Source organism: Pristiophorus japonicus, chromosome 8, assembly GCF_044704955.1.
Source record: "Pristiophorus japonicus isolate sPriJap1 chromosome 8, sPriJap1.hap1, whole genome shotgun sequence".
Taxonomy (NCBI): domain Eukaryota; kingdom Metazoa; phylum Chordata; class Chondrichthyes; family Pristiophoridae; genus Pristiophorus; species Pristiophorus japonicus.
This window is the reverse complement of record NC_091984.1, coordinates 209051943-209067823: the sequence shown is the minus strand read 5'-3', so window position 1 is coordinate 209067823 and position 15881 is coordinate 209051943. Positions and strand designations below refer to the sequence as shown.

At 43.0% G+C, this 15881-nt stretch overlaps 1 protein-coding gene across 1 annotated transcript in view; it reads right to left on the bottom strand.

The window, feature by feature from the left end:
- Positions 1-15881, bottom strand: part of LOC139268296 (rasGAP-activating-like protein 1) — a 328378-nt gene that overhangs the window by 293120 nt on the left and 19377 nt on the right. The window contains exon 3 of the mRNA XM_070886357.1: positions 2654-2767. Coding sequence (XP_070742458.1) covers positions 2654-2767 — 114 coding nt within the window. The remainder of the gene's footprint in view (positions 1-2653; positions 2768-15881) is intronic.

Sequence of the window (15881 nt, the reverse complement as noted above, 5' to 3'; positions counted from 1 at the left end):
GCCCCAGAGGGCTGTGGATGCCGAGTCTCTGAGTATATTCAAGGCTGAGATAGATAGATTTTTGAAATTTAGTGGAATCAAGGGATATGGTGATCGGGCGGGAAAGTGGAGTTGAGGTCGATGATCAGCCATGATCTTATTGAATGGCAGAGCAGGCTCGACAGGCCGTAGGGTCTATTTCTTATGTTCTGCTCCTATTTCTTATGTGCTTAAAATTAAGATTATGAGCTTCAACCTTGGGCCAGGCTGTAAACGGGGACATTGCTGCTATGGTAACTCAATTTTGAGCTTCGCAAGAAAGCCTTTCCAACAGGTTTCCTATTGTCCCCTTTTTGGCAAGATGAGAAGGAGCTACTGGTAAGGTCTTGGAAAAGAAGCCTTGGGGCAAAGTCTGCAAAACACGCATCCATGTCTAGTTGCTCCATTCTGTTTGCACACAGAAGTTGCTATTGGCAAGTTCAGCTGAAATCAGAGCTTATCTCCACTATTCAACAGATCAAATTTCCTGGCAGAGCAAGTTAATAGTAGGGTTCCAGCCAAAGATAGCAATGTCAAGAAAAGGTTATATATGTGCAGAAACAACACAACCGAATCAGCACAGCTTAAGGCACACATTTAACAAAGGAAGTGGCTGACATCAGCGTCAATATTTAAACTAACATTTATTAAGACAAATTAACTACATTCAAGCTGATTTACATTGGATTTTAATGCGTACCCTTTGGATAGTCACCGTTTAATCTGTTTAGCTGAAACAATTTAACCACGCTACATAAGAATGTTTAAATGAGCAGGTTCTGTACCTTTGGAAATATAAATATCTGCTTCATCTCTACCAATTGCTGGCAAAATTACACAGGTATAAGTAATTATTGTGTTCACACATCAGCAGATACCAGAGGCTTATCGAACTTACTTTTTTTTAAGTGCCTTGATAATCAAATGATTAGCAAAACTAGACAGTCACATGCACACACAGACTGCAATTCTTCTCCAAATCCAGACATTGCACCTTTCAAAATTCTATTTCACGGGCAGCTATGCCTAGATACGTTACACAAGCACATACTAATGGTACCCTGTATTAAGCACACTTACACTGAGGCATTTTCATCATGGTCTTTCTGACTCCAGGAGCTTCTCATCATGACCCATTTCATGTAGAGCAGTTGCCTGGAAACTGCTGTCGGCACCAAGCTTTATGCCAGTGGCATTTGTGCAACAGTGGCCAGTAATTTCGAGAGTGGAATAGCGCTCATTTGTCACCCATTACCTGACACTCACAAAACTGCTAAACGGAGACTTCAAAATGTGAACACTGCTGCATTCAATGTATGCATTCAGTCAATTAAGATGGCAGGTTAAGATAGCAGGAACCCAGACTGCAGCAGTATCGGATCATTGGTGCGATGCGCTAATCCTATATAAATGGAGTAAGCGCTACTGAAGAGGCTACAGTGAGAAAACAGGAGCCTTCATTTGACGGTGAGTTGTTTCAACTTTTCTTTCCACTTTCCACTTGGTTTCACACTATGGGAACTGCATTCAGTGCCTCACTGGCACTGGACGTTACACCTCCTCTCATGCCTTGTCCACCAGGTGCTTCTTAACCAACCACAGATAGCCCATAAATTGTGCGGCCCTTCTCCCTCACTCATTGCAGTGGCTTTTGTAACACCTGGGGGTGGAAATTTGGTCGCGCCTCTGTTGCGCAGTTAAACCAGGCGGAGCGGTAAATTTTGCGCCGGGAAATGGTTTGCGTGTCCAGCCGCAACATTCACCAGCTGGGCCCGGAGTTTGGAGCTCAGCGCTACGGGAGGCGATCCACATCTCTTTTAGGGCAGTAGGCTGGCTGAGCCACTGAAAATCCGAAACTAAACAGCCGGCCTGGGAGCACCCTAACAGAGGCTTCCATAGGTAAAATAAAACCTGATTAAAAAATAACACCAAAAGCATTCCCAATTCATTATTGACGCCACCTCAACATAAATCGCAAAAAGAAAAAAAAGAAAAGCAATCGCACTTGCCTGAGGTAGACATTTCTTCAATCACTTCGGCCAATACAGCTTGGAATGCCAGCTTTCACTGGCGTTCCCACTCGGGCATGCTACGGGGCGCTACGGAGTGGGCGCGATCCAAATATCGAGCCGGTGTCGCAACCAGTGGCGTTGCACACCAGCTCGCCTCTCCCAGGCGGTACTACTCCGCGACCCCTCACTAACCCGGCACCGAATGTGCCGGCAAGGTGCTGGAAGCTGGCCGCGTGCTTTCCACTACCACTGCCGGCCCTCTGGGGAGCTAAAAGGGGCAGCAAAAGACAGAAAATCCCGCCCCTGGTCTGTAAAACTGGATCACCCCCACGCCACAACGCCCAATTCTACAGGAATTCTGCTGGGGGAGAATTTGTTTCCCAGTATCATTTCAGGAGATGTTGCCCACATTTTAGCCCACATACTGAGAACAGCAAATTTGTGTGTAAACTGGCAGTAGTATATTCTCCCTAAAACCATTAGTAACCTACAGTTCAACCCCAAATAACACATCAACAGCAATTTCTAGGCCAATTAGAAATTCAGAAGCAGGTGTAACTTTTTTTTTAATAAAAGTTTTCTCAGTCTAAATATTAATATTTCTAAAACTTTAACTCACTTACCCAATGGTGTCTTCATCCATAACATAAAATGAGAGATTGTGAAAGCCCATGGGTAGATGTAGAGTATATTCTTCCCCCCAGAACGGATTTAGGTCCCTCCATACTGTAGCAGTTCTAAACATGAAAACAGCAATCATCAAAACATTGTAAACAATGGATTACAATATAAAACAATTCATCCTAGCCTTTTGTATCCGCTGGGTTCAATTGATAGGACTCTCATCGAGTCAGGAAACTGGGCTCAATTCCAGATCCCGAATACAAACATATAACCCATGCTGGCACTTAATTTCTGACAAGTGCAAAAACAATAGGGCAGTAATAGTGGGGGATTTCAACTTCCCTACTATTTACTGGGATGCTATCAGTGTAAAAGGTACAGAGGGCACAGAATTCCTAAATTGCATTCTGGAGAACTTTTTTAGCCAATACATAGCAAGCCCAACAAGATGGTAGGGGCGGATCTGGATTTAGTTTTAGGGAATGAAGCTGGGCAGGTGGAAGGAGTATGAGTGGGAGAGCATTTTTTGTGGTCGTGATCATAATTCAGTTAGCTTTAGCATAATTATGGATAAGAACTATGAAAAAACAAGAGTAAGGATTCAAAATTGGGCGATGGCCAATTTTACTCGGCTGAGAAGTGAATCAGCAAAAGTGGACTGGAATCAGTTACGTGAAGGTAAATCAGTGCCAGGGCAGTGGGAGGCATTCAAAAGGTACATGGAGTTCAGCGTCAACATGTTCACACAAAGCAAAAGGGTAGAACTGCCAGATTTAGAGCCCACTGGCTGACAAGGTGCATACAGGGTATGATAAGCCAAAAAAGGGATGCCTAGATCTGATATCGTGAGCTTGAAACTGCAGAAAGCCTAAAAGTGTATAGAAAAGTGAAGGGGTGAAATTAAGAAGGAAATTAGGAAAGCAAAAAGAGGGTAGGAAAAAATACAGGCAAGTAGAATCAAAGAAAAAACAAAGATGTTTTACAATTACATAAAGAGCTAGAGGATAACTAAGGAAAGAGTAGGGCCTATTAGGGACCAAAATGGTGATCTATATGTGGAGGCAGAGGATGTGGGTTAGGTACTTAATGAATACTTTGCAGCTGTCTTCACAAAAGAGGAGGACGATGCTAACGTTGAAGTTCAGGAGGAAGATAGTGAAATATTGGATGGGATAAACATAGGAAGAGAGGAAGTATTAAGGGGTTTAGCATCCTTGAAAGTGGATAAATCACCAGGATTATATGAAATATATCCGAGGCTAGTAAAAGAATCAAGGGAGGAAATTGCGGAGGCTCTGACCATCATTTTCCAATCCTCATTGGCTACAGGAGTGGTGCCAGAGGATTGGATAACAGCTAACGTTGTTCTATTGTTTAAAAAGGGAGGAAGGGATAAACCGACATAATACAGGCCAGTTAGTTTAACTTTGGTGGTGGGTAAATTACTGGAATCAATTCTGAGGGACGGTATAAACCTTCATTTAGAAAGACACAGATTAATCAAGAACAGTCAGCATGGATTTGTTAAGGGAAGGTCATGTCTGACTAATTTGATTCAGTTCTTTGAGGAGGTAACAAGAGGATCAATGAGGGCAGTGCTATTTGATGTAGTCTTTATGGATTTTAGTGCAGTAAGCTACAGGGCTATGGATCTAGTGCTGAAAGGTGGGATTAAGCTGGGTAACTCTTTTTCAACTGGCACGAACACGATGGGCCGAATGGCCTCCTTCTGTATTGTAATTTTCTATGATTCTATGATTCAGTGCACTACACATTGGAAATGCCATCCTTAGAAAATGTCATTAAACCAAAGCCATCTCTGTCTGTTCTGCAGGACATGAAAGTGAACAGGCAATTCTTCTGGGGTCCTTGCCAACATTCCTTCCTCAATCAACACCTAACTAGACTTTTACCGCATTGCTGTTCGTAGAATTGTTGTGTACAAAATGGCTGTTGCTTTAGCTTACATAATCAGTCACTGTACTTCATTCTATTTGAAGGTTTTTGAGGCATTTTGGAGAAAGATGGTAAGACAGTGGGCCAAATTGTGCTGTAGCAGGGCATCCAACAGTGTCTGCCATTATTTATTTGCACTTGCCCGTTCAGGTTTTGAATTTTTTTGCATGGCAAGTTGTTGAAAGTGTGAGCTCATAACGTGAAGGAACAGGGCATCTGAGACCCGAGTGAGCAGGACAAGCAACTGTGTATCTCCTTAACCAATCAGATTGAAGGGTTGTGAAATTAACAGTGCAAGGATAGAGAAAGAAGTATACATTAGAGTGGGTGAATTCAATATCAAAACAGGTACAGAAAGAGATTTGAAGAGAGGGGGAATATGATTGGATTAAGAGAGAGATAAAAGTGACAGGAAAGAAAAGTAAAAAATAAATTTAAATGTTAAATTTTTTGAATCTCCAACAATTAAAACCTGAAGGAATGAGACTCCACACTTGTAATAGTTAATGATCAGTGCCAGAGAGGTTATTTGGCAGTAATTAACACTTATCATTATGTTAAAAGGGTAAATAGACAGAATGGACAAGACTTTACTTTCTGTGGCGAGTTTAGTTCGTATCTACTGCGCAAACACAGCAACTTCACAAGATTCAATGCATTTTAATGGTGAGGCAGACAGTGAGATGCTGTTTTCGGGAAGCTGACAGCAGGGTGGCATAACTTGGACAGTAATCTTTCACTTTTTGAGTTTAACTGCACATCTGCCCCTCAACTGAAGTTACTGTACCATTTGTGCATACATAAAGACAAGCGCCATTAGCTTCACCCGTTATTTTTGAGAGCAAAATTATATTATATAAATTAAAGTATTTTTCTTACCAATGCTACATTTACATTGAAGCCACTGGCCTGAAACCAACAGCTGCAATTCTATTCCAGCCAACTCGTTCTCCGGTCACAATGCCTGACTGAAATGGAATCAATTATTAAGGATGTCATATCAGCGCATTTGGAAAGAGGTGACATGATAGGTCCAAGTCAGCATGGATTTGTGAAAGGGAAATCATGCTTGACAAATCTTCTGGAATTTTTTGAGGATGTTTCCAGTAGCGTGGACAAGGGAGAACCAGTTGATGTGGTGTATTTGGACTTTCAGAAGGCTTTCGACAAGGTCCCACACAAGAGATTAATGTGCAAAGTTAAAGCACATGGGATTGGGGGTAGTGTGCTGACGTGGATTGAGAACTGGTTGGCAGACAGGAAGCAAAGAGTAGGAGTAAATGGGTACTTTTCAGAATAGCAGACAGTGACTAGTGGGGTACCGCAAGGTTCTGTGCTGGGGCCCCAGCTGTTTACATTGTATATTAATGATTTAGTCGAGGGGATTAAATGTAGTATCTCCAAATTTGCAGATGACACTAAGTTGGGTGGCAGAGTGAGCTGCGAGGAGGATGCTATGAGGCTGCAGAGTGATTGGATAGATTAGGTGAGTGGGCAAATGCATGGCAGATGAAGTATAATGTGGATAAATGTGAGGTTATCCACTTTGGTGGTAAAAACAGAGACAGACTATTATCTGAATGGTGACAGATTAGGAAAAGGGGAGTTGCAATGAGACCTGGGTGTCATGGTACATCAGTCATTGAAGGTTGGCATGCAGGTACAGCAGGCGGTTAAGAAAGCAAATGGCATGTTGGCCTTCATAGCGAGGGGATTGGAGTACAGGGGCAAGGCGGTGTTACTACAGTTGTACAAGGCCTTGGTGAGGCCACACCTGGAGTATTGTGTCCTAACTTGAGGAAGGACATTCTTGCTATTGAGGGAGTGCAGCGAAGGTTCACCAGACTGATTGCTGGGATGGCGGAACTGACATATCAAGAAAGACTGGATCAATTGGGCTTGTATTCACTGGAGTTCAGAAGAATGAGAGGGGATCTCATAGAAACGTTTAAAATTCTTACGGGTTTAGCCAGGTTAGATGCAGGAAGAATGTTCCCAATGTTGAGGAAGTCCAGAACCAGGGGTCACAGTCTAAGGATAAGGGGTAAGCCATTTAGGACCAAGATGAGGAGAAACTTCTTCACCCAGAAAGTGGTGAACCTGTGGAATTCTCTACCACAGAAAGTTGTTGAGGCCAATTCACTAAATATATTCAAAAAGGAGTTAGATGTAGTCCTTACTACTAGGGGGATCAAGGGGTATGGCGAGAAAGCAGGAATGGAGTACTGAAGTTGCATGTTCAGCCATTAACTCATTGAATGGCGGTGCAAGCTCAAAGGGCCGAATGGCCTACTCCTGCATCTATTTTCTATGTTTCTATGTCTAAATAGCTATTGTCCTGCCCAGGATGAAGTTTTACACGTGTGGTTACAGGTATGTGCAGTGCTCCTCTTTCAGCAATTAAAATTTAAACACTTAGCAAGAACAACTGCCAATACCTGCACTTTCTAAACATTTAAATAACCATCATGTAGGCTTAGAACATGTCTAGGGGATCAGGGGATCCCCAAACACTTTTTTTAACCTGGTTTAATACCACATTAGAATTATAACACGTGGAGTGTCAAACCTAAGTGATGTGAGACTATGGCCGGAATTTTCCTTACCTAGGCGGTTCCAGTACGGCCAGTGTCCGTGGTGGGTCGCGACTCCACTGCTGGCTCCATCCCGCTGTACAAAATGGACTTATTTAATGGGACCTTTTAAGGTTACCCAGTGCATTATCTGGCCCAATTAGATGGAGCAGATCTGGGGACGTCATTTGTGACGTGTTTTAAGCCAGGATCCTTAAAGAGACCCTGGCCACATTAAATTTTAAGTTCAATACAACATAGTGGGTATTTGAATCTTTACTATACAATAATATAAGAAAAGTTCTATATGAGTGATGAAGAAATAGTTAAATAAAATTATCATTAAGTAATATGACTCCATCTACAAATACGATCAAGAACATAATTTAAAAAGTACATTAATTGGGAAGTTATTGGTGCTTTAGTCACAAATCTATAGACTTTTGTATCAGTAACTGGTACAAATAAAGGATGTGTGTGTGTGTGCATAGGTAATACATAAAGTTAATCAGATTTTAAATGTCATTGTAAAGAGGTGGATTTACAATCTTATGCAAGTTCAGCGGAAAAGCTGTGGAATCCCTGACAAACAGTGTAAACAGTGTAAATGGGATTTCTGCAGCTCTTTCATTGAAGTTAACAATGGACAAGTGAGAGAACCTCTGCAGGAATTCATCCTAAAGTTTCAGACTGAAAAATTAAATGAATCATATTCAGGGAATGAAAGCAAATTGAACCAGTGGAATTTAATCTGTAACTGGACAATCACAGTATACTGTGAGAAAAACCTGACCAAAAACAACACCAACATTTACTTAAATGGTGTATGTCATTTTTTATAGTGCAGATCAATTCATTGCAATTACTGTTCAGTTGGAAGGCAACAGCCGAGAATGGCCAGTGAAACATTAAACTTTACCAGTAGCTTTTCAAGTAGAACATCAATCTGTTAGCTGATGTAATCAACATGCTTTTATTTTGGTTTGTTTTCCATACTGTCAAGTAATCAGTTGGAGCAATGGCCACGGAACTCATGCCTCAGATTGACAGACGTGGTTCCCGAGCTATGTGAATCCCGTGGCCATGCAGGGAAATTTAAAAAAATAGGGGGGAAAAGCTCTTAAGAATCTGTACAGTACCTCATAATGATTTCAGTTGGGTTCCCTGCGGCTGCAGGTTGGGTCGGCTCCACACTGACAGATGCGCCTTTGAGAAAGGTGTGTGGGAGTGAGTTGACAGCGGGTTCCTGACCTGCTGTCAAAAAATACATCATTCCCACCCGACCCGCCGCTGATTACGCCCACTAACACCATGGAAAATTCAGCCCTATATGTTCCAGGAAATCTCAATATTCTTCTCTTCAGTCAGGCTGGGCCCTAACTCTGGATTTACAACCTCTGGATTGTTGAAAATTGCTTTACTGTGACACAAACTCTGAATAAACACACCCAAAATCTCACATGTTTATTTGTATTCTTTTGTTTAACTTGAAATACTACTTCTTATTTGTCCAACCTAATTACTGAGAACACATCTGCAACATCCCATCATTGACTTACTAGTCATGAAAGGTTGTCGACCTGAAACGTTATTTCTGTTTCTCTCTCCACAGGTGTTGCCTAACCTGCTGGGTATCTCCAGCATTTGCTGTATTTTTTTTATTATTGCTTTACTAGTGTTATTTTACAAAGGTAACTGTGACCACTGAAAGAATAAGTGAGAGCTATCCACAGATCTGCTACCGAAGCTATCGTACTGGGACCTTGGGTGAATCTAGTCAACTAAAAATAATAATGTTTAAGTTACTAAATTATTTAACTGAGCAGCACTACAGAGTAAAAATACAGTGAGAGGGATCTCAATATAGCTGTCTAAATTGTAACTAGCTAACAACAAAGAACTTTGGGCTGGAAATTCATTTTTTTGATTATAGCGTTTTTTTTCCCCGCCAAAAACACCGCTATGACTCCATTAACATTTGGGAAAAAATGCGCCCAGCGGGAAAAATCGGCGTTGCACAAGGATTTGCGGCACAAACCGCAAATTTTGTGCAACTTTTCTCCGAGGCCGATACCGCTATGAGTTGGGCCTAGGGAGGGGGGAAAATACAAAAAAAAAATTCCAAAAAACAAACAAAAAAAAATCACAAACATTCACAAGATTCTTTTCTAGCAAATCGCTGCAAAATAATTTAAAAATAAAAGCTTTAACTTACCTTTTTTGCAGGTCTTCATACTTACCGCCATTCCAAGGGCTGCCACACAGGTTTTTCCGTGGGTGTTTTTTTTTTGTCCTATCTACGGGTCACTGCTGAGCCAAATATTGGGCGAAAGAGCTTTTTCCAGACTTGGACGCCACCAGTCGGCTCCCCAGCAGTATTTCAAAACCGCTGGCGCAAGACTTCAGGGAACTTCCCGCTTCACCATTTTCCACCCAAAAAGGCAAAATACCACCGAAAAATCCGGTGCAAGGTTGGGGAATTTCCAGCCCTTAGACACTTAAACTGATATTGAAAGGACTCATCCTTTCATTTATGTACATTTTCCAGTTGACTGGTCACAAATTTGTGTAACATCAACTATTCTCAATTATCGCAAAAAAGGCCTTTTCATCTTAATAATGTGAGATCATAAAATTTATAGCATATGAGCTCATTTGAAAGAAATATAATCACAGCTGCAAATGCAACTCTATAGAAAACTAATAGTATGAATTAGTTAATTGGTGCAAAGTGTAAACACACTGTGAATGCATGTACAGGTTGAACCTCCCTTATCCAGAACCCTCAGGACTTGGCCTGTTCTGGATAAGGGATTTTTCCGGACGAGGGGTGGTCACGTTAAATTGGATGATACAGGTACTGAGCAAGGGGATATCAGGGCTGGCTGGCTTGGGGCTGGGAGTGCGGCAGAGAGATCATGAGGGGGGTGGGGGGGCAGTGGATTGCGGGGTCAGGCCAGCAATTGCGGGAGTAGGCAGCGAGGAAGGAAATTTGTTTAATTTGTTCATGTCGGAGTTCTGTGCATGTGTCACCCGGTGGCCGGGAATGATTCTGGACGAGGGGCGGTTCCGGATAAGGAAGTTCTGGATAAGGGAGATTCAACCTGTAGCATGATGTAAAACAGTGAATTCAGTAAAAGTGCTAACAGATGATGCACTTGTCTTTGAACAAAGCACTTTGAATATCCGAAGAAGAGAAATTAGATCATTGCAAACCATCACTGATTACAGTAGAGATATCAGCGTTCTGGAGAAACAGAAGAGTGGTAGATGGGTAACCATTAGGTCACAAAGATAAGTATGAGCATGGGAGGCCTTCATTATGAACCTACAAACCCCCATCACAGCATTTCTTTTCAATGATCCAAAGTTTTTGCCCTCACTATCCCACCCAGAAAGCCATTCCATATAGTAATTATGTGTGTGAAGAAGTGCTTCATGACAGGTCAGAAAGCAATAAATATAAAGACAAATGGATAATGTGTGCATTATCATAGGAGCAACAATGACATTCATTCCAATGTCATCAGACAACACATGATAATAATAAGTTTGAAAACTCTTCAAATGGACAATCATTTCAATGAGACCAAATAAACGGTTCCTTCATACTAGGTACACAGATAATCAAAAGGGCATGGGAATAGAATGGCAAGTTTTGTTGCTAATCAAGAAGTGACCTCAATCCTGCCTAGACCTGAGTGAGCACAGCCATCCATATACCCTGTCTGAATGTGTGAGTGCAGTATAACTTTAGTTGCACCATGACTCATCTGGATATGTAAATTAAATGAATATGCTCGTGCTGCGTGGTTGTATATGTGCAAGAGTTACCCTGATTAATCAAAGCACTGAACATGTCACTCAGTGAGACATAGGAGCTAAATGTAGGAGGAAAACTTCACTGACTCAAATAAAGTAAACTGCTAAAATTTAGATGCACAATTGTAGAAAAGTGTAAGGAATGACAAATCTGAATGACTAATGCAATGGAATTAATAGCCAAAACAGCAAGTGATTGATATCAACAGGGAGGACACCAACCCCATTTTTAGTGAAGATAAATTAAACTATAATATCAGAGTAAAAATGTTTGGAATGATGGAATATTTGAAAGAGTTTCTAATACAGAAACCATACAGAACATGAAGGCGAACAAGGCTTGCCAAAATATATCTAATGAAGAAAGTAACAAGTGGGAAAGACACAGATAGTGTCACCATGGAGATGGTGAAACGAAGCAATGAACAAGCAGGATAATTTCACAGGATTTGTAAAACTGTCTGGCAAAATGTATTATCAGCACAATTGACGAAGGGAATAACTGACATTGAAGGATGATGACAAAGCAACAAGAACGATCAAATCAAATGGGTAACATCGTAAAGAATTCCGTCTGCTGTGGACAGTAAATTGAAAGAATTAGATGAGATTTGGAAATGGCAGGTCATGCACAGAGCAGATTATAGAATACCAAATATTGGCTTCACTGCGTTAAGCACATTATTTAACAAATGAAGGATGATCGAGATTATGGAAGGTATTATAGAACATATGGTTAACTAACCTCTTCACGTCAAAATCGTTCCTGTACAGACCTCAAGCTGTGGATAATTAAGACTCTTCTCCAATTGAACAGTAGGAAAACTGAAGTCATCACACTCAGCTCCCAGCAATACTCTGTTCGCTTGTCCTGACTCTATCCCTCTCCCTGGCTCCTCACTCAGGCTGAATTAGATGAAATATAACCTTGGTGCCCTGTTTGATCCTAAACTGAATTTAAAACCTCACATCCAATCCAATATCATTTACTTCCACCTCCACAACATTGCTTGCCTCTTCCCTTAACTCACTGCTGAAACCCTTATGCAAACTTTCCTTATCTGAACACTCAACTTCTCCAATGCTCTCCTAGCACGCCACCACAGCTCCACCCTACACAAATTCCAACTCATCCAAAAATTCCCCTCTTGAATTCTGTCCTACACTAAGTTCCATCACTGCTAATCATCTCTGTTAATATCCACTCGTACTCTGCCCCCAATGAACAGAATTCAAAATCATTGTCCTTGAATAAATCCATCCATGGCTTCCCTCAGCCTACATCTGCAACTTCCTCCAGCCCTGGCTCCCAGCTCATGCCTTCCGGTCCTGCTTGATGCTGGCCTCCTGTGCATCGTCCCTCCAGCTTCAGTGGAAGAGTCATCTGCCATTACAGTGCAGGTTGAACCTCTCCAGTCCAGGACTCTCTGGTCCGGAAACATCTGTGGTTCGGCATTAATTTGTGGAACTGCCGCTTTCCTGGGCCTGCGCTTGGACTCACTGTTAAGCGCTCCGATGACGCTCAGCATCTCACTCTGCTTCCTCATTGTGGAATTGTGGGGCTTGATGGCGCAGTGAAGGGGAGTCAGACCCAAGACAGACAGAGAAATGACCAATCACCAATATTCCCCGCCTCTCCTCCCTCACTCAGCAATCACATGCACTGACCTCCTGTGGTTCGGAAAATTCTCTGTTTCGGCACCGGTCAGGTCCCAACGGTGCCGGACCAGAGAGGTTCAACCTGTACTACTCTTTTCACCTTACTACTTTTCACACATTTTCTTTTCACTGGAAGGAATGGTAGCATAGTGGCTATGTCACTGGACTAGTAATCCAGAGTGTCAAAGGCCCTTGTGAGGTCAAAGAAGGCCATGTACAAGGGTTGGTGCTGTTCCCTGCATTTCTCTTGCAATTGTCGCGCCATGAAGATCATGACCGTTGTACCCCATAGTATACGGAATCTGCATTGTGACTCTAGGAGGAGCTCTTCAGCCACAGGGAGAAGACGGTTGAGGAGGATTGTAGCGATGACTTTCCCACTGTTAATCGCAAGGGACTATGGAGCATCCTCCTCCGTTTCGGCTGCCCCCAAAAGTTTGTCGCCATCCTCCATCTGATCCACGACGACATGCAAGCCATGATCCTGACCAACGGATCCACCACAGACAAAATCCATGTCCGGACCGGGGACAAGCAGGGCTGCGTCATCGCGCCAACCCTCTTCTCGATCTTCCTAGCTGCAATGCTCCATCTCACGCTCAACAAGCTCCCTGCTGGAATGGAACTAAACTATAGAACCAGTGGGAACCTATTTAACTTTCATAACCTCCAGGCTAGATCCAAGACCGTCCCATCCTCTGTCATTGAACTACAGTATGCGGACAACAGTTGCGTCCATACACATTCAGAGGCTGAACTCCAAGTCATCGTCAACATCTTCACCGAGGTGTACGAAAGCACGGGCCTTATATTAAATATCTGTAAGATAAAGGTCCTCCACCAACCTGACCCCGCCACACAGCACTGCCCCCCCTCCGCCCCACCGATCATCAAAATCCATGGCGTGGCCTTGGACAATGTCTCCATATCTCAGAAGCCTACTATCAGCAAGGGCAGACATCGATGACGAGGTCCAATATCACCTCCAGTGCGCCAGCGCAGCCTTTGGTCGCATGAGGAAGAGAATGCTTGAGGACCAGGCCCTCAAATCTGGCATCAAGCTTATGGTCTACAAGGCTGTAGTGATACCTGCCCCCCTGTATGGCTCAGAGACATGGACCATATAAAGTAGACACCTCAAATTGCTGTAGAAATGCCACCAACAATGTCTCCGCAAGATCCTGCAAATCCCCTGGGAGGATAGATGCACCAACGTCAGTGTTCTCGATCAGGCCAACATCCCCAGCATCAAAGTACTGACCACACTCAACCGGCTCCATTGGGCAGGACACATTGTCCGCATGTCCGACACAAGACTCTCACAGCAAGCGCTTAACTTGGAACTCCTACACGGCAAGCGACCCCCTTATGGGCAGAGGAAATGTTTCAAGGACACCCTCTAAGCCTCCTTGATAAAGTGCAACATCCCCACCGACACCTGGGAGTCCCTGGCCAAAGACCACCCTAAGTGGAGGAAGAGCATCCGGGAGGAAGCTGAGCACCTCGAGTCTCATCGTCGAGAGCATGAAGAAAACAAACGCACACAGCGGAATGGGCATGCGGAAAACCAGACTCCCCACCCGTCCTTTCCTTCAACGACTGTCTGTCCCACCTGTGACAGAGACTGTAATTCCCGTATTGGACTGTACAGTCACCTGAGAACTCACTTTTAGAGCGGAAGCAAGTCTTCCTCGATGTCGAGGGACTGCATATGATGATGATGAATAATCCAGAAACCTAGACTAATAATCCGGAGATGTGAGTTCAGATCCCACTACGGCAGCTGGAGAATTTAAATTCAGTTAATTAAATAAATCTGAAATAAAATATCTGGTAACCCACAGTAATGTGTTTGACTCTTAACTGCCATCTGAAATGGCTGAGCAAGGCACTCAGTTGTATCAAACCGCTGCAAAAAAGTCACTGTGGGGTTACCTTTGCCACACGGACTACAGCGGCTCAAGAAGGTGTCTCACCACCACCTTCTCGCGGGCAATTAGGGATGGGCAATAAATGCTCACTTGCCAGCGATGCCCACATCCAATGAATGGAGAGAAAAAAAACATGTATTCAGTCAACTCTCCTAAATCTTCAATTCCAGCGTAATTTTATTATATTTCATAAATACAAACCTCTTCAGCTGCTTCATCAACAACATTTCCTGCAACATAAGGTCGGGATGAGGGCCGTTCACTAGTGAATCTACAAGTTATGGCTCCACTCACAATTCCTACAGCAGGATTTGTACAACCTCCAAGCTTTCGTTGACAAGTAGCAGCTAGCATTCACGCCACATAACTGACCATCTCCAACCAGAAAAAGCACAACATTCAACAGCACCACTATTGTTGAGTCCCTCCACCCACCCTATACCTCATGGGGGTCACCATTAACTAGAAGCTTAGCAGGACCAGCTTTATCTACATCATAGCTACAAGAGCAGGAAAGAAACTAGATACTCTTTGTCGGCTCACTTCCTGGCCCCTCAATGCCTCGCCGCCACCTTTACTTAAGGCGGAGATAGACAGATTTTTGAGCGATAAGGGAATAAAGGATTATGGGGAACGGGCAGGAAAGTGGAATTGAGGCTAAGATCAGATCAGCCATGATCTTATTGAATGGTGGAGCAGGTTTGAGGGGCCAAATGGCCTACTCCTGCTCCTATTTCTTATGTTCTTATGAAGAGCAATACAAGATATCAATGCAGAAAATGACCGGGTACAATTGAAAATTCCACATAGCTCAGATAAACTGTAACATCAGCCAGTCTCTGAAGAAATAACAAAATGTTATTCCGTAATTTGCAGTCAGCAGCGAAGCAAAGGTGCTCACCGCTGGCCCCAATGAAAGCTACCCACAGAGATCTCCCGATCTCTGTAGCGAGAAGTTTGCCCTTTACGACATTCAATTGATTTCAGCGCTCTGTAATGGGAATTCCGAGTGCAATGCCGCAGTCAACAAGTTGTCTAAGCAGCCAATCACATTGCAGAATTCACACAGACAGGAACCCAGGAAATGAAAAGCTGCTTTTATCTGAACTTTCAAAAATGTTAGAGAGCAAAATAAAGATTAGGGGCTAGAACCCCCACTTTTGTGGTTATCGCCCAAAAATGGGCGTTATTTCCGGCGTGGGTGGTAAAAAAGGGTTTTCAGATCACCAGCTACTCGCCCATTCTCAAAACACCTAGTTTACATTTTTGAAAATGAGCGTTACCGC